Raw genomic sequence first — 19793 nt, forward strand, 5'->3', positions numbered from 1 at the left:
TCTGCTGTGATATAATTAACAAAATAACGAAATTGCCAAGATTTACCCAAAATTTGTTTGTACATTTAAAATAAAGGCAAAAAAAAGAAACACATATATCAGCTTCAGCTCTGCTTTCAGAAACTTAAAACCAGAGTATTATTCCACAAAACAGCCCTAACGCTCATACTATATACTACATATAAAAGCAGTAGGTAGTATGCAGTGCGTACCACATACTACATTCACATGTAGTATGTGGAAGTGGTTTGGAAAACAGCCATCATCTTTGTGTTACTATCAGATTTTTTTTTTTTTTTTTTTTTAACCAGCAGAGGGCGCCTGAGTTTTCTCTGTGGTCAAACTGTTTCAGTGCAGCACTCATCTCAGGACAGGAAGTTTTCACTTAAGGTGGAAAATAATTCAGCAGAAAGAAAAAGACTCAGGCCTGTTGTTAAAGATATACATCTCTCCTTTAAAGACACACTATATATCAAAAAAGTATTAATTTACTCCGCATCAAAGAGTTCTTAATCTGATTAGATGTAGAACTCAGCAGGGAACCAAATTCAGCCTTTTTAAGAAGAAATACAAAAAACACACATTGAGCTCATGTATTTATTCATTCAGCTCTTTATTCAGAACTATCAATGAAAAATTTTGTTACAAAACAAATCTTTTTTATATCAATCATACTCTTCTGGATGTCCATTATACAGGTACACATATATAACATTAAATAAAGGTTAGTTCAAGTGAAAATAAAAACTGTAAGGTCTCTCAGCAAATGATGTGATGCCCATCAGATAATATATAAACATGACAGAATGAAATGACAATGACTGTGTTTTTACACATTTATTAAAACCTTTAAAAAATGCACCAAAATGAACCTTGTAAAGTTATACAGAATGAACCGTGCAAGTGGAGTTTGTGGTAAATTTAAATAAACAATAAAAGCATCTAACACAGCGCATGGAAGGCAAACATTCCTTTGATCATCTTCGGATATTTATGGTAATTTATGGCTTATAATTTAAGATACCTTACACCTTTTTTTGAAGCCATAACAGTGTGTAAATTTCAATATATATGTGGAAACAGGTAACACTTACAGGCCAGGCTCATGTTTATTAAATACTGACATTTTTAAATATTATCCAGCAGGTATCATCAGATGCAGATATAACTTCTCTTTATATTGCATTTGTCTGATTATGTAGTAAATATGTTCTTCATTTATATTGTTTAAAGCTTTCAATAAATGTGATTTGATGGCAAAATGTAAAGAGTAATACGTGATGTGTTGCGTTAGAAATTTATTTACATGTTTGGCAGGAGCAAAAATAAGCTGTAAAACTTCATCACTGGGTTTTGGTAGAGTAGTATGCTGCAAATATATATTTATCTATATTCCAAAAGCAAAGCTGCGTTTTATGTGAGAACATGTGCCCAAACAACTTGAATTTCCCTCCGGGGATTAATAAAGTATGACTTATCTTATCTTATCTTATCTTATGTTGGGTAATGTGAGCCCAGATGTCAGGGTTTACTTGATGTTGCAGATCTTCACAGAGGTTCCCACTCCAAAGCCTGGATAAAGAGGCTCCACAAACGTGGTCTCGAACCTGTGCAGCAGGCTCATGCTGCTCCCTATGCTGTAAAATGCCAGCACACCTGCTGTGTGGTCCAGGTACACGCCTATCCTGGGGGAGTGGGGGGCGCTGATGGCTTTGTCCACGCGGTTGTGCCAGGCAGAGTACCCCGTGTCAGAGCACAGGAGGCTCCAGGACTTGTCGTTGTATCCCAGCAGGCACAGCGAGCCCTTGCCCTTCCTGCTGATGCTCTTGTACGCCACGCCGATGGAGAACTCTCCGCTCCACTCGATCTCCCAGTAGAAGCGGCCCCCGGACAGAGCCTCCCTGCACAGCACCTGAGCGAAGCTGTCAAACCTGTCTGAGCTGTCCCCATAGGGCTGCAGGTCTCTGGTGCGGATGACTTTTCTGCTGTTTTCAGAGATGTAGAGCTCTTTGTAGGCCGTGCTGGAGTCCAGTTTGAGCTGACAAAAGTCTGCAAGAAAGAACCAGACAGTTTTATTATGCAAAAAAGTGGCAACATTAAAACTTAACTGAAGTCATGTGACACTTTCATATCCGTTTGCCCACGCAGAGTGCTGTTACAGAACATGCCACACCACATTCTTACACTGATAGCAGAAAAATATGACATGATTGAGAAGTTTCCTCCTGGTTTTAACTTAACCTCCATAGTAAACACTTGGACTCTGCTGACTATGACACCCCCTAACCAAAGAAGGCACAAATTGCTAAAAGTACGGTGGCCCTTAAGGTGCTTTAACCAAAATGATGTTTCACTAAATACAAAAATATTGCATGAAATACACAAAACTGTTTCTCTAAACATAAAAAAATTTGATCGTTAGAAATGTTTAGAATTTTTCACACAGAGCGTTAAAAATCAACAAACTTTTCTAAAAACATAAAAAATGTAATGATTAGGAAAGCTGACATTTTGACAGAAGGCACAAAAACTTGATAGTTTATGGTATTTTTACTGCAGGAAATAAATGTATTATGTTCTGTAAATTTTATTTGTTCATCTGGATATTTCTTTTATTTTTATTTATGTATTTTTTAATTTACTTTTTTTATTTGATGTATTTTTTTCATGATTTTTCTGATTTTTACAAAATGTGATTTTTTTTCTCCCTATTTTTAAAGGCTTTTCAGTTTTTTTAAAGTGCCTGAGAATCATTCCTAAATTCTGTAAATTTCAGTATTTCATTTTTGAAATCTCATTTGAAATCTTGATTTTTAATATTTAAATCTTGATTTGCAAAATTTATTTAAATATTTCAGAAGTTTGTAAAAAAAAAAAAAGCTTGTGCATTTCAAGGCCTTTTTAAGAGGTTTTTGGAAGATTTTTGTGTGTTATAAATACTTTAACATCAAGTAAAGGGCTGTTTTTCATAAATTATTTTTTTAAAGTGTTTTTTCCATAGTAAATTTCTGATATTGATAGCCATATTTTTAATTTTTTTTGTTTATTACTGCAGATATTTTTATGTTATGTTCAATGATTAGCATTTCACTGAATATTTGGGGTTTATCAGAATGTTTGTTTATGTGTTCTGTGAAACATTTTTGCAATTTTTTTTAGTGTTTTTTTCTCCAGCCATGAAACTTTTTTGCAGTTGACCTTCAGGGCCACCATAGTATAAAGGTCATGTTATGTTGCTTAAGGTGTTTTTTTGTGTCCAGGTCAATTTGAGACATCCGTTTCCTTTCCAGTCTGTTCCATAACCAGCTACAACACCTCACAGAAGCTTTAGATGTTAAATAAAAGATATTTTCCACCATATACATGTAGAATTAAAATTTGGTTTCCTTATTTCATTGACATTGTTTGGATAAAAAAAGCTGCTGAGGATCTACAAGGTCGTTAAGACATATGATGACAAAGAACAGAGTTAGAGTGAAATCCACCAGACACTCACACTTGATGAAATCAGCTCTGACTTTGGGCTCTGGAGGAGGAGTGTTGTCCACTGTCATGACCTCTTTGCCTGCAGATAAAGAAAGTGAGGTCAGCATGAACTGAAAACACCCACACACATGCCTTTAATTCCTGTGACAAAGTGTTTTTCACCACAGACTGTGAGCAAAGCTCAGGGCTGCGCTCTGCATTATCAACCTAAATAATAATTAACCCTCTTTAGTCTTATATAGCTTCAAGACGTGAGCGCTCACCTCTGCTCCTTCTGTCCAACGTTCGGCTCTCTGTGGTGTACACCGGGACCTCGTTCACTGAAAGACACAACAAAATCACATCCAGTCAGCTTTTATTTTCCTAAGGTAGAAGTTTAACGTTTCTGCTGCTGAGTTCAGACCTGATTTAGAAATCTTCAGCAGCTCCTCTCTGCCAAACTCCTCCAGGCGTTCTTTGATCTCTGCCACGGCCTTCCTCACAGACCCGAAGGAGAAGTCAGGGTTCACGGTCACTCTGGGTATGAAGCCGTCATCGGTGGGTGTGCACAGGTAGTTGAAGTTCTGACGGGAAAAGAAAGCCATAAAACACACATCAGCACGGACCGTCTGAGTCAGAGTCAGAGTACACCCAGTTTATTTATTTTAACACAGACAGAGGGATCTGTTTTTGAAACTCCCTGTTACAAAAAGACTCACAAAGATACGATTATCTGTGTCCATTCAAACTTCCATTCACAAAACTGTGAGTAATATAACTGCTGCTATTATCACCTCCTGTTTGGCCAGTTCAGATATTACTACACCTTATGTGTACAAAGGACTAATTACCTTTATACTGTTGTTATGAATAATTTACAACCTGTGAAAGAGAGCTGTTGTAGCACACACTCACACACACACACATGTGGAGCTGGGTGGTTACAAAGTGAATCATAATGTTACCAGGGTTTGGTTCTGGACAATCACCCTTGTTACATTTCATACCCCTTGATCTGTTCTTTTATTTCAGCTCAGGCTGAAAAACCCCCCCACATATGACTGATTTTTAATTTTTCCAAAAATGGAAAATATTGAATGAAATGTTGGAATGATATCATGTCACATTTTTGTTCTGGCTTTAAATTAAACCCAATGTTTATCCTGATGCCACTCATCTTTTATGATCATAGTTGCTAACCCACGTGCAACAGTTAGTTGCTGATTCGTCCAGTTTGCTGAGTTTTTAAAACTTGCAAATTTTGCAACAACACAATAACACTGTTGCAAAAATGCCTTTCCCATTTCTCAATCAGTGGACATGAGCTTATCAATTTTGCGAAATAAACTGACCTGTGCAGGCCCACACAAGAGAAATAATTAAAAGTCACATCCATGACACATCAAATTCACATTTTGAGGTCAGTTTGAGGCTTGTCTGAAGGGATGCCTCTCCATTAAAATCAGATTGGATCTCCACTCAAACTCTCACAGTATAACTGGCAGGAGGGAACTTTCTTTGAAAGAAATATAATTGAATAAAGTTATTTTTTTTCTTTTTCAAGTTAATTTTCATGCTTTTTATGCCTTAGAGAGGTATCGACAATGGAAACAGAAGGAAACAGGATGAAAGTGAGGACTGACATTCAGGAAAAGAGGCCAGAGGTTAGACTGGAGCCTCATGGGATGCAGGACCTAAACCTCAAGGCTACATCTGAGTGAATGCTAAGCTCTGATCACACACTTGATGCAACTTCTGGACAAGTCAAAAAAGTTTGGAGAGGTTTCCAGTGTCACTGTATGTCCACTTTTTGATCAACAGCATGACTGGATTACTTTTACTTTTAACTTTACAGACGCTTTGTCTTAAATATATAACACAAAAATGAAAGAAAACAATGGTAGAACTGGTGTTTCTGTGTGGATGATTGTTTCGAATGCTTCCTGTCTTCACTGGACAGATCCAGTCAGGCACTTTGTAACTCAGACCATGCTCATGTTGTTTACTTTCTCAGTCATGAGGTTGCCCTGAAGTCAAACTGGATTTGTTACCTGCAGAAAGTGGATGTGGTCGTCAGTGCTGTACAGCTGCTTGAGGCCGGTCTCCTTCTTCTTAAGCTCGTCGATCTCCTGTTCCAGTCTCTCGATCAAAGCCTCGGCCTGGTTGAAAGCAGCTTTCTCGTTGATGCCGATCAGCTTGGTGACCTCTGACCTCATCCTCTCAATGGAGCGGATCATGTCCTCAAACATTTTCTGGCTCTCCACCATGGCTCTCTGGGCCGAGTTCTGGACAGGAAAGACAAAATGTCAATGTAGAAACCACTGAATAGAGCTTTTTGCATTCCTTTTTTCCCCCATGGAAAGCCATTAAGTTTGAATGTTTATTATGAGGCTTGGTGACTGGAATATTCTTTGAATTTTTCCTTAATGAAACTTTAGACCCTCATTTTTACACTTTAGTCATTCAGTTTTATCTGAACTGTGTTATATCTACAGTATGAAGTCCAATCTGAGAGTGTTTCCCCTTTCTTTTCTGTTCTGTTGATTGTTCTCTTTAATGATCTGTTACATTACACAGGTTATTTGTTATCATTTTATTGTTCTAGTTATAATAAAGCACAGTATATGGTTTTAGCAGCTCACTCGACATCTGTTCAGACATTTATTTAGGCAGCATGTGACTGTCAGAGTTAAAACCACAGACTGATCCAGTCTCAGTGACGTCACTCTTTGGTTTCTTTACAGGTGTGTAGAGGATCGAAGATGTCAGTTGTCATTCTGGAAATGCTGACTCAACCTAACTTTCAGCTGTAACAGAAACTGAAGAGAGGCGGGGCTAAGTCAGGTTTTCAGCTGTCAAAAGACACAACACACCCACCTGTGGGTAAAATCAGACACACCTCCAACTATGAATTACTCTATAGAGCTAAAACAACCAAGAAGGATGAGTTGAAGCAAAATAAAAATAATCTCCTAATAAGAATGCACTTTTAACACCCTTTTGAATGAGAAAAATAAAAATATAATTATGACAACAATAATAATAATAATTATATATATATATATGTATAATTATTATTTTTTCAAATCAGATCTATAATATTTAAAAACAAATGGGAAAAATAACATCTTAGTATTTTCTACAGCGACACTATTGATTAGATGCCATTTAGTAGAGCAGAACATGGCAGGAGCTTCAAGCTAGGAGAACGATGTGTTGGAGTAGAAGTATCGGATCAGGTCTCAGTATCGGCAGATACCCAAAATCAAATGACTTGTACTTGGGGAAAGGGACTACATTATGGCTAGGTTTCTCTCAAAGAAGCAAGGGTTTAGGGTAAAAAGTGAGAAAGACCAGTTTAGCATTCCAACTCTTATCCTTTTTTTAGATTGTAATCGTTCTTCCAAATAAAACTCTGGTTAACTATTTAGAGAGCAAGTCTTGTAGAGTGCTGGTTTGATTAAAATAAAAAACTAAATGTCAGATGGCTGACTGATGGAGGTAATTGGTTTAAGTCTTTGTGAATTGGTCATGAATCCATCCTGACCTCATATCTACCAACACTGCCAACACTGAGCTCAACTACTGTACTGTTAGCTTACAGGAGGATTTAAACAGAGTCACAACTTCACAGAAACTGCATGTTGAAGACTTTGTCAGGCCTATGAGAAGTCTTCAAACAGGACACTTTCAGTTCTTATACCCTTTCCTCTCTGGCAGACCTCCAAAATCATAGTGAGATGTATGGTGCAACTTATAATGCAGATTTTTGGAAAGTTGCATCAAATAAAGACATTTTTTGGTCTGATGTTGTACGTATACGTAATCTTGCTTTAAAACTAGAAAAGCACTCAGAGAGCGCAGACCCCCACCAAGTATATTGTGATTGTCACCAACACTTTAGTCCTTCTTTAATGTTATACTCCTTTTCAGCAGACTGTCTGCTACAATTTGGTGTTAGTTGCAGGTTTGTAGGATAATTTCCTGACAGTGTTGAAAATTATGATGACCCAGTACATATTTCATATTCCTGATCTTAGTATCCAGAATATTGTCAAGATCTGGATCGTACTTTTACATCAGTCAGAAATTATGGTGACCTTGTCTTGTATTGTTTTGCGAAGCAATCCGACCATTTATGATGGAGTTATATACACGTGGTGAAAACGGCCCTTTCTTACAATGATAAAGAATCCTTTAAAAAAAAGTCCTGCATCCAGGCAGTGACCCAAATCACCTCCAAAATTTAATCACTTCTTTCTCATCCCATTTTGTACATTTCCTGAAAATTTCATCAAGATCTGTTTGTTACTTTTTGAGTTACATTGTTCACAGACAAACAAACAAACTCTTCTAAAAACAAAACATCATTGGCGGAGGTAAAAAACATTCAAATGAAACCCCGTTACAGGGTTTCCTTGTTTTTAAAGCCAGCCTCGTGTGTGTAAGGACCAACAGACCATACTGGCTTCAGTTTTCAACACCAGACGTTGATACTTAGCTCTAAGTTGTGTCTAATCCTTGTGTCTATATATCTGGTATTTTACCCTCTTATCTACTCACTGGTTTCAGTTTCCTTCTTTTGTCTCACTATAAAGTACTTTGACTGGTTTATGTAGTTTCTGCTCTATGAAAACTGTCTCTGCTAGGCTTTATCTTCTCCTGTGAAACACTTGTTGTGATCTCCTGTGGTTTAATGAATCCAGGTTCCTGACTTCACTCACCTTCAGTGAATCCACGGCGGTCTTCAGCTCCTCCAGCTCCTTCACCCTCTCCTGGCATTTCTGTCTAATCTCCGCCTGAGAGATTCCCAGAAGTTTCTGCGGAACAAAGTCACATTAAGCAGATGTTTATTAATTTTCTCGTTGAGCGTGCACTCCCATGCTGACTTTCTTTAATTAAGTATGAAGGAGTGGTAGCAGACGTTGAATGGCATGCTGTTTTATTGTACAGGATTTTAAGCCTTGTATTTGTTGGTCTGGTACAAAAACATCTTTCTCATCGTGGAATATCTGGGGAGGCCCTCCAGCTCGTCTAATAAACCCAGCTCAAAGAATATTTTCTTAATACCGCCAGCTTTTATCTCAGAGGGAGAGTTGGGGGGAAAAATCTGAGATGGAATTTGGTTCACGTCAGGAATGTGAATCTACCGCTGCCTGACTTTTAAAGAGATGTTTCAAGGTGCATGCAGGGCTGACATGCAGAATAGAGGGGCTTCTAATTCAGCTTTTACTCAAGCCCACCGACCCATTCTTCAAGATAAGCTTGAGGAATGTGGGGAATCTGGGGAGGGGGGGCGACCATGAGCGGGGGGGAGGGGAGGCAGAGTGCGCGGGAGATGGAGTGAGATGTGGGATTCAGGTTGTAGATGTTTGGATGAGAGAAACCAGACCCTGGGGGAAAACAACCGGCTATCACGGCCTGGAAATCCCTCATAAAAAAAAAAAAAACTCACAGAGAAACAAGCCATGAGTAGAAACCATTATTGAGATTTATCCCACGGTATCTGTTGACAGGCTTATCTGGAGTTTTACAGCAGGAGAGTCAGGTGAGTCATTTGAGCGTCCATCATCACCGGGCCGTGACTTCCCTCCCTGACATTCCTGTATCATTACAGCCCCACTCCCACAGGTGGGAAGCAGAGCAGCAGAGACAAAGTGTGAATGCTCTCTGTGTATCTATCCCACAGCTGGAAAACAACAAAAGTCCCTGAAAAAAAAAAAAAAAAAACAGAGCGGCTTTCAGAGGCGATAACTGTTGGAGACACTCCCCCGGCGTCCGTGCAGCTAATCAGAGCGCTGGATTTGTTTTGGCGGTGAATGCCTGCCAGTGGAGCTGATAGTGTTGGCGAAATGGGTCAAAGTACAGCCGCCACTTTGAGTTTGGAGGACGGGAGTTGGGGAAAAACAGCCTGCACAAATACTTTATTCACAATCCAGCTCTAAAAGTGAATAAATGAGCCTCCTCTTACGGGTTAATGAGTGTGTGAAATAAACAAAAGTGAAGAGACGAGCCTCACCTTGTGGTTTCTCTCTCGTAACTGGGTCACTGCTTATCTCTCTGACCAGAAATAACACTTTCATTCTCCTTGAAGCTGGCTAACATAGATTTTTCTAACCCCACCTGAATCAAACTTTTTCTGACACTACTTTTCTTGGTCTTATGAGTATTTGAGGGAGTCACAGCAGAGACAGGATCAATGGTTTACTGACATGAAACGACACTTTGGTTCACACAAAAATGACCCGTGGTGATTTCCCTGACACCTCATGAGCCATGACATATTTAGTCCTTCAAAGGACTGTTTCTCTCTATGCTTTTATTTGACACCTGAACCACTCTATTTTAACTTTTAGTCTATGAGAATGAAAGTGAACAGCCTGGAGTTGTTCGTACCTGTTTCTCGCTCCTCTCAGCCTCAGCAGACACAATGTCGTGGCCCTTGTGCTCACTCACAGTGCAGATAGCACAGATACACATCTGATCCGTCCGACAGAACAGCTCCAGGGACTTCTGGTGCTGCGGGCAGATCTTCCTGTCCAGGTTCCCCAGCTCGTCCACCAGCTTGTGCCTCTTGAAGGTGGCCGACTCGTAGTGAGGCTTCAGGTGTTTCTCGCAGTAGGACGCCAAACAGTTGAGACAGGACTTCACAGCTTTCAGCTTCTTCCCCGAGCAGAAGTCGCAGGGGACGTCGCTGGGGCCTGCGTAGATGTTCCCCTGGGAGGTGTTGAGGTTAAGGGTCAGCCCGCTCTTCTTGATCTTCTCGGCCACCATGCTCAGGGTGGCGTTGGGCCTCAGCACAGGCCTCTGGGTGAATGTGATCTTACACTGGGGGCAGATGTAGATCCCCGTGTAGTCAGCCTCGTTCCAGTAGCCGCTGATGCAGTCCATGCAGAAGCTGTGGCCACAGGGGATCGCCACAGGGTCCTTCAGCAGGTTCAGGCATACGGAGCAGCTGAAGTAGTCTGGAGAAGACTGGTCAGCCATTGTGATGAACTCACAGCACGGTCAAGACCTGAGGAAACACTCAGAGAGAAAGCCAGGAGCAGATAGAGAGTGTGTCGAGTGTGTCTGGGAGCCCGCCCTCCTGAGTGTGGTACAGCCTGCCAGAGACAGGACCTACTTGTATTTCTGAATTCCAGAGGTTATTGATTGAAAGCAGACAAGGCCCTCCCCCTGTGCTGTGAGTGTATCGAGCCCTGCCCAGCTCAGATAAGCAGGTTCAGCAAGGAGGGAGAGGAGGAGAGAAGGAGAGAAGGAGAGGGCGGGCAGACGGGAGAGGAAAAAGACAGAGAGCAGAGAGAAAGAAGGAGAATGAATGAAACACAAAAAGCTCGACAAGAGGCTGCTAATGTGGAAGAGAAAAACGCTTCCTCGCAGCTTCCTTTATTCTCACATTTCTCCTGTGGCTCATCACGCGGATGGATTGCGCACACACTTCTCGGCAGCTGGATTTCCACCTATTGTTGTCAGACAGAATCGCCATTGTCTCAAACCGGACAAACATAAATGCTGCCTAAGGTACTGTAGGAATTTCAGGGACCACCCAATAAACAAACACGCACACTCTTTGAGCTGCAGCAGAGTTTCGAGGTAATTTCAAGCATCTTTCATCACCAGCAACATGTTAAAAGTTAAACTTGCTGCAGGTTGTTTGACCAAGAGCAGAGAGAGTGCAGAGCGCGGTGTTTGCTCTGAGTCCGGTCAGACCAGTCGGGTCACTCGTACAATCCTGTGTGTAACTGTAGATGTTTGTACAGCAGGAAGGAAACGCTCACGGTGAACACACACGTATGCACACATGTGGGTGTGTGTGTGTGTGCACCTGCAGGACATTCCTGCTAGGTGCAGGTGTGTGTTGCTACAGTGCATGTTTGAAATATTTATGTGCATTGCTTCATCACAAGTTATGCTGCATTGTTTCATTCCTAGAAATATCTCGCAGTCATCGTCACCTGATGCGGCTCTTTGACCCCGACTCACTCTGCAGCGTCACGTGACCTCACAGCCGCTGATTAGCATTTTAATGAAGACCATCAAGAGGTTTCAACCAATACCAGCGCCTCATTCACACTACTGTCCTGTCCCCACTTTAACTTTAAACTCTGTAATGTGTGTCACAATCTCTGCCTGATAAAAAAAATCCTGTTCAGATAAGAATATGGATTTCATTGAGGTTATAAATCTTAAGCTCCGCCCTCACTTCATATCACCCATTACTTCATACACTTGGTAGTTTCACCTCTCCATATTTGGTCAGGTTTCTGATAAGCCAGTTTTCCTTCCTTCCTGCAGAGTAAAGGGAGCTCTCTGTGCTTACAGATTAACTACCTGTTAGCAGCACAGGGGGACCACTTTCCAAGAAAAAGACCAAACCAACAGATTTTCTAATCTAATAAACTTTCAAATGGTTTAAAGGAGAGCTTCTTTGATAGATTATCTGGCAGATTAAGCAGACAGAAACTCTGCAGTCGAGGAGTCCAAACTAAAGGAGAAAGGTCAGCTTTGGTTGCGGCGCAGGGAGCGCTGCACTCTCTGCAGGACGAAAGGATCAAAGGAAACTGGGCCCACCTCTCTGAGCGTGTGTTATGAAAACAGGAAGACATGATATTTGAGCGTTAATGATAAAACAGTGAGCACATTTTTGGATACTGGTAGAAACACAAACATGGAGGTTACTGAAATACACACACACACAGATTGGATGTACTCACCACGAGTTTCACTACAACCTGTAAAGACAAACAGAACAAAACAAGCTCGTTTACAGCATTTGCATAATGACACAATGAATGGTTGAAGTGTATTAAACACACATGGTTAGAGGCTGTGCCTTAAAACAAATAAACTCCTATAAATCATCTAATACGCAACATTCATTATTTATTATTCATAGGCCTAGGCAATATATCAATTTAATCAATTAATTCTTTTTTTGCAGGCAATTAAAAAAAATAAAAAATCACTTTTCACGCTCTAGCAAGCGTCTGTAACTGACCCATTTCCTGCACAGAGATGCACACACAGCAACATCAATACCAAGAGCAAGGAGTTTGGACTAGAGATAGACGGATATGGATTCTTTGGGGCCGATACCGATACTGATAATTACTAGGCAAAGAGGCCTATAACCGATATTTGAAGCCAATATTCATTCGTAGTGAAAGTGAAAATATTGCTGTAAAAATTTTGAAAAATACAAACTCCAACACTTAACTGCAATCAAATGCCCTCAAGCATATGTTTTTTAAACAGCGCCCAGGCTTAGCAGCCTATTTCATAAAGTTTAATGAAAACTTAAAAATAAAAAATAGCTAAAGTTTTCTACAGTAAATAAAGATTTCCAAAATTTCTATGTAACTGCATTTAAACTGGACAGAATTGAGTTTGTGCTGCTTTTTACAGGCATGTAATGCAGTCGAATTAATTTTCTGTTTGGTTTTACGTGACTGATTTTAAATGTTTTGACAATCTAGGGCTTCCATAGTGTGGGCAGGGAAAAAAATTATGTGCAGTGAAGCATCAACAAGCAGCTCCTGAATGTTTGCAGTTTAAAACATTTCTTATAATTTTTAAGAGGCAGAAAAACATGTTCAAAACATGTAAAAACAAAACATATTAAAACATAGTGACATAAAAAAAACAGTGACCGCAGACAGAGGCGCGGTTGCATCAGAGTCAAAACAACACAGTTCGAATGGGTTTCATATTGGCCGTCGGATGAAAAAAAAAAGGCTGATGCCGATATGCCCCAAAATGCCAAACATCGGCCCCAATAATCGGCCCGGCTGATAATAATATGTCCACCATGATATTACACCACACAAAGGAATTATCCTTTCTCATCTCTTCCAACTAGACCAGTGACTCTTAAAGTAAGGACACGTCTCACTGGCCAATCGTGCCTAAGCACGCTTCAGCCGTAAAGCACATTTGGAATGGTCAGTGTGACCGCAAGTGTACCGTGCTCAAGCAAGATTCCCTTCCGTGCTTCGGCACGCTTCGAAGAGGTGGGCTTCGGCAGGGTTTGCTTCATGCACGAGCACAAGCACGCGGACAGCGCGTGCGATCCATTACGTATAATCACCATGAGCACACCTCTCGACAATCATTTTAAACGAGGCGGGGGTGTTAGAGGGCTGTGTTGGGCGAAAATGACTTAATTTAAGTCCAAAAGTCTCTAAAGTTGTAGCAGTGCTCTCTGTGTCTCATTGTACTGACTCTGATGAGATCGCGCTTCATGTAAACAAATGCTTCACGATGACGTAGGCGGGCTGTGCGCGTGTTTGATACCCGCTAAAGTCTGGTTCATATTGGGGTAGTGTGACCGCTGGCCGTACTCTCCAGCTGGGGAACAGCGCTGCAGGGGGGCAATTGTGCTTGAGCACGGCACGTTTTGGAGGGCCAGTGTGACCGCGTCCTTAGAGTCTCTTGGGGGACATGAGACACTGATAGAGGGCCATGAAATGCCTACTGTGATCAAAAACTGCATTTCAACCATTATTGTTGTTTCTAAATAAACAAAAATAAATGTTACATTTAATTTTAAACTAGGCAAAAATACAATGTATGATCTGCTTTCAACATTTATTTGCTGTTACAAGACCCCCAAGGTGACCAAACCAAGATAAAAACAATAGCAATAGATTAATTGAAGAAACACAGCAACATGCACACAGGTAGTCTAATTTTCTACTGACTGGCTAAATAATTTATCTCAGGCCCTTTTCTAGTTTTTGTCTTTTTCTGAATTAGCCCCACAGAAAGGCTTTGCCGGTCTCTGGCACCACTATTTGTGGGTTGCGGAATTAAAAAATGTGGGAACCTTTGCACCAGAGCCCACACTCACTGTTTCAAGACCACTTTTGAGAAACCTTCAAGTTTCTACAGACCTCAAATTGACTGAAAGTTTGTTTCTAAAAATTGAACTTTATGAAGGCCTGCTCTTTTATCAAAACAAGCTGTCGTCTAGCTTTTTTTTTTTTTAGAGAGATTTTGATGGACTTTTTCTGTTTCTTATACACTCCTGGCTTACGGTATAGATCCTAGCAGTTTTTTTCAACCTCATAACTCAAGCTCTAACATGCAAATCGAGCTCAGTATGCCACACCACATCTTTAAACCAGAATCAGATCCTGCTCCACAGATGCAGGTTCAGAGGAAGTATGCTTTAGTTTATCTACGCACACATTCAGGTGTGGAGGAGGTCATGTGGAGGTAAGGCATACCTGGTGGATGTGGATTGGAGTCTGTCTGCTCTTACACTCTTAACTGATTCTTAGAAAGGTATTTTTGTTGTTGCAAACATTCATGAGAAATATTCTTTAGTAGCTCTGATAACAAAGAGAAGAGTAGGAGGCAGAGACTGAAAGGAACTCATTCTTCATAAAACTTTTATATTTATGTTTTATGGAAGCAAAGTCCAGCTCCTGGCTGAAATGGGGTTAAAGGGTCAGTTGGAAACAGGCCATGTTTTTTTCCTGAAGGGACAATAAAGTGTTAAGCAATGTATCATTCTGTTTCCTTTTTATTGTGTTTGTATCGTACGATAGCACAACCTATCAGATAGTACGGTATCATATCATGTATAAAGTTAGTGTAACTGGAGTTCAGGAGCAGGACTGTGTCCGTCTTTCACCTGTGCAGCTAAAAATACTCGTCTCTCCTCTTCTCTCCTATCTTATCCCCTTATCTCAGGAACCAGGAGGAGGTTTGCTAAACCAGAAGCCCGTTGAGGTGTGCCCCCAGCTGTGGAGTCCCGACCCCTCCCTGATGATGGAGCTACCTCTCCCTGACCCATCCCGCTCTACCTCTACAAGTCTTCTAAATAAAATATCTCAAACTTTACTGTGGTGTGCTTTTGTTTCATTTTCAATGACCTGGCCTTAATCGAACTTTATGTATCACAGTGGGCCTCTATATAAATGTAGTTTTATTGTCCATGTTAGTAAAAGAGCCCAGTGCATCATTGTATGATCTATATTGTGACACATATAAACATATAATACTTGATTGTATTTTATCATCATGTATTATATTGTATAATATTCTATCATTTAGACTCATGTTATGTATTGTTTATTGTGTTGTATCTCATACTTAAGAATCGTTTTAAATCTTATCATCATGTCATGTCACCTCACATCATTTTATGTCTATAGTGTCATGTCATATGATTCGGAATCATAACGTATTGTACTGTACCGTACCGTAACATAGTGTATTATACTGTACCGTACCATGTCATATAGTACCGTACTGATTAGGGATGGGTACCTTTCACATTTGAAATAATACAGTACCGATGCCCAGTACCTGGCAATCGGTATCAGTACTTAACGGTACCAATTTTCTGTACTTTTGTGTGTTTATGTGGTAATAATTATTAATTTGTTTGATTATTAAATCTTTTTTTTAATTATTTGATATTTCTTTTACAATATATTACTTTGCAATGCTGTGTTCATGTCCAGTATGGAAAATTGCCTTCTCTTCCACTCCCTCACAGTCACAAAGATGCATTTAGGTACCTAAACATGGTACCTTTTGGTATTATGTGAATCGATACTTCAGACAGGATTTGGTCCTATAAGTGTACCTAATTCGGTACCCATACCGTGCTATAATGTATTGTACCGTGCTATAATGTATTGTACCGTGCTATAATGTATTGTACCGTGCTATAATGTATTGTACCATGCTATAATGTATTGTACCATGCTATAATGTATTGTACCGTGCTTTAATGTATTGTACCTTGCTGTAATGTATTGTACCGTGCTATAATGTATTGTACCGTGCTATAATGTATTGTACCATGCTATAATGTATTGTACCGTGCTATAATGTATTGTACCTTGCTGTAATGTATTGTGCCGGGCTACAATGCATTGTACAGTGCTATAATATATTGTACCACGCTATAATGTAGTGTACCGTGCTATAATGTATTGTACCACACTATAATGTATTGTGCCGTGCTATAATGTATTGTATCTTGCTATAATGTATTGTACCACGCTATAATGTATTGTACCGTGCTATAATGTATTGTACCGTGCTATAATGTATTGTACCATGCTATTATGTATTGTACTGTGCTATAATATATTGTACCGTAACATATTGCATCATACCGTATCGTATCATATTGTACCATAACGTCATGTATTGTCTGAATTATGCCCCACCATGTCATGTAACGTGATACTACATCAACCATGTTACGACACAATTTTACATCAGGTTAGGAAAAATTATTTAAAGAGAACTGTCCTCCCCATACCCTCCCTTTTCTTTACAATCCAAATGTTTTATGATTCTGCTATAAATCATGAAGATAAAAAAAAGATTTAAGCATGTTTGTAGTCCCTGTGGTTATGCTGTAACATCAGGATACTCTTGGTCATAAAATGTATAAAATCAATTAAAAAAAGGAAGATTTTTAAAATCTTTTTTTTGGATAAAATAAAATAAAATAAAATAAAATAGAGAAATGTTATCAATCTGACCTCAAGTTCAGACACTTGAAGAAGTTTCTTTAAAAGTAAGTTTAGTCTTTTAAAGACCAGAACTTTAGTTACAGATGAGCAGTCACTAAACTTTTCTCCTTCAGGTATGAGTCTGGATCTGCTGCAGACACTGTAGAGGACAAGTTCTGGCTGCAGCCTCACACCCACTCAAGAGAGAGGCCACAATCTGTCCTCTCTGCAGGATCTGTACTCTTCCAGGACCACAGGAGTTCAGGTAAGAGTTTGGCTGGCCCTGCCCCCCACCCAACCCAGTCCATACGCGCAAAAACCTTATGTCACAAGATCAGCTTGAACCCCTGTGCTCCTGCCATCATCAAAGCCTTTTCTCCTCACATGATCCATAAATCAGACTCTCATTCAGCCCCAGCTCCAAACCTTACATTAATGCAGAGACTCCAGATCAGGCTCTAGCAAAACACAGGCGCAGACCGGACTTATTTTACATATTGTCCATCTGCATGAACTCAAAAAATACTTTGCACAGTTAAAAATTGCACTCATAGCTTTACTATTGTCTATTAATTTTCTTAAGTTTACTTTTATATTAATTTTAATTATGTGACTGTTTCATTTTTTTGTCTTTCTGAGAACACCAAGAAAGACTTGTCATGTGTGAAAACATACTGGGTAGCCAAAATAATATTCACTTTGGTGGATAAAGAGTTTATTTTAGGTAATTGTTTATAATTAATATTAACATTTTATGCAAAAAAAGGTAAGGTACAGGTAATCATAGAGGTCATTTCTGAATAAGAGTTAAAGTTTTCACAGTGCTCTTCCTTCTCTGCTCTGATCTTGAAGTCTGAGTGGACATTGCGTCACTTGCAGTAAACAGAGTCTGACCCTGCGTCTGCTACATTTTGATAGTGCTTTCAGTGTAGCATGTCGGCCGTAGTTACTGTTGTTGACGGACAACAGACCCTTTAAAGCCTGGCACTCTGCTCGGGCCCCGCTGGCTCCCACACAATGGAATCTTTTAAGAAGGCTTTCTCGGCCCTCCTGTTATCTGGACTATCAAGTGTAGTCACATTCCTATCTCCATTACAACAGCCCCGAAACTCCATCTTAGCCGGGAGGTGTGTTCACTGTAAGATGAAATCTGCAGAGGAACGTCTTTGGCTCAGAAGAGGAAGTAGTCGTGCTATTGTGTGGTTTCAAAGTTTATAAACATGGTTCACAGTTGAGCGCAGGCCACAGACTTCAGTCATGGCTTGACTTACATAAACCGCAGGCGTCTACTCAGACCTTAAGTTATGATGAAATGTAAAGACTGTGTTAATAAATGACAGGCTGTAGGTAAGATGAAGGTCAGGAAAATACTGATTCTTATATGAAAGCAAAACTTAATGAACTTTAACCTCTTAAGACCTGAGCTTTTGTCTGGTGTGTGATTTTTGATTCACCTTGCTATTTGGGATAAGTAAGACCTGAGAGTACAGCAACAAAACTTGGTCTTTGTACGGGAAGTTTGATAATTTGTGTTGTGAACCTTGTATTAGTTGTTTTTTTAGTAGTGTTATTGTACTTAAATACGTTGCTTGGGTGTAATGTGATTTTACCAAAAGATGACGTGGGCAATGTCCCTAAAAATGAAATATCATGGGTCTGAGAGACATAAATGTAACGTCCACATATGTGGATGCTGGGACTTCAGAGATTAAGATATAGAAAACAGATTAATAAACAGTAAACTGACTGGATCAGTGCAGAGTTTATCAATTTATTAAATAAAATGCATCATGAAATGTTAAAGAGTTTTTCGAATGATATTTGTTTCAACTTTGAAAATCTAACATTTTTCCGTTGTTTCACATGTTTTTATGGTAATTTAAAGAATAAAATCCCAGTAATTATTTGGGAAGAAGAAGCAGAGTCCCTATCTGTTGAATTATGACTGACATGAATCAATCTTCTCTCTATGATAAGATCCTTCTGAGTGACACTGAGCCAATTCGCAGGTTGGGGGAGGGAAAAGTTGTTCACATTCTCGTTGTTACCCTTTCATTTTTCTTTTTTACTTGCTTCTCTTTTTTCTTAATCTGAAGTCAGAACATGTCTGTAAGATTGAATGTTTTATCACACAACTCCCTCAACAGAAAGATTTCAACAGAAACTGAAAAAAAACCTACAGATGTCCTCACCAGCTCTGTTTTTTATGTTTCAGATTACGAAGAGCTGTGTGAACTCAAGGAGAAAGACATTTAGAAAAACATGGCAAGGACAAATAAAAGTAGAAATGTTTATCTGTAAAAGAGTGAACTTGAGGTGAAGCTCTGACAAAGGCTTGTGAAATGAAGTTCACTGAGTAAGATGTTCAAAAATAAGGTGTAAAACAAACCAGAGATTTTTTTTTTTAATAAGAAGAGCCTGAAACTTATGGTGCTTGTCTTTTCACCTCTGCTTTGAAAAATGTCAATACTTTCCTTTTGTTTACTTGCTGCTAGTTTTTTCAATATGCTGTTTAAAATTTATTTACTTATTTATTATATCTTTGGCCACCTTGATTGTGAAAGAGACTGTCTTAAAATATACATAGTATTAGAAGGAGAGGTATATTACCTTAATACACAATCAGGTTTGATTATCCTTTTTTATTTATTCCCTTAAAACTCCTGTGAGGATTTGTAATTAAGAAAAGGATGAAAAAACTCCAACTAGGGAACAGTTGTTTGAATGATAAAAAAGTGCCAGTCCTCCCCTCATTGAGCCTCACCGTCAATAAATCATAAACATTACTCTGAGTTTCTACAGTTAATGACAGAGATTTTCTATAGGGTAAAAACTTGCAGTCACTCT

At 39.5% G+C, this 19793-nt stretch overlaps 1 protein-coding gene across 1 annotated transcript; it reads right to left on the minus strand.

Moving 5' to 3' along the window:
- Nucleotides 1-1502: 1502 nt before the first annotated feature.
- On the minus strand, nucleotides 1503-12197 carry ftr82 (finTRIM family, member 82). The gene is made up of 8 exons (XM_074672125.1): nucleotides 12180-12197; nucleotides 9862-10480; nucleotides 8190-8285; nucleotides 5517-5750; nucleotides 3890-4049; nucleotides 3750-3806; nucleotides 3497-3565; nucleotides 1503-2049 (listed from the first exon to the last, which is right to left on the minus strand). Exons 2-8 carry the CDS (start codon nucleotides 10450-10452, stop codon nucleotides 1529-1531), a joined length of 1728 nt encoding a protein of 575 aa, XP_074528226.1. The 5' UTR covers nucleotides 10453-10480; nucleotides 12180-12197; the 3' UTR covers nucleotides 1503-1528.
- Between the last annotated feature and the right edge of the window lie 7596 nt (nucleotides 12198-19793).

Source organism: Halichoeres trimaculatus, unplaced genomic scaffold (genome assembly GCF_033239565.1).
Source record: "Halichoeres trimaculatus isolate MK-OKI-2021-1 unplaced genomic scaffold, fHalTri1.1 fHalTri1_scaffold_6, whole genome shotgun sequence".
Classification (NCBI taxonomy): Eukaryota; Metazoa; Chordata; class Actinopteri; order Labriformes; family Labridae; genus Halichoeres; species Halichoeres trimaculatus.

What these genes read in the sequence shown, in the direction of transcription:
- ftr82 (XM_074672125.1), bottom strand. Translation starts at nt 10,452, where the DNA reads ATGGCTGACCAGTCTTCTCCAGACTACTTCAGCTGCTCCGTATGCCTG. An exon ending in CCGCCGTGGATTCACTGAAG is followed by an intron (nt 5,751 to 8,189) that starts GTGAGTGAAGTC and finishes TTTCCTGTCCAG; the next exon opens with AACTCGGCCCAGAGAGCCAT. An exon ending in GCTGAAGATTTCTAAATCAG is followed by an intron (nt 3,807 to 3,889) that starts GTCTGAACTCAG and finishes TGTGTCTTTCAG; the next exon opens with TGAACGAGGTCCCGGTGTAC.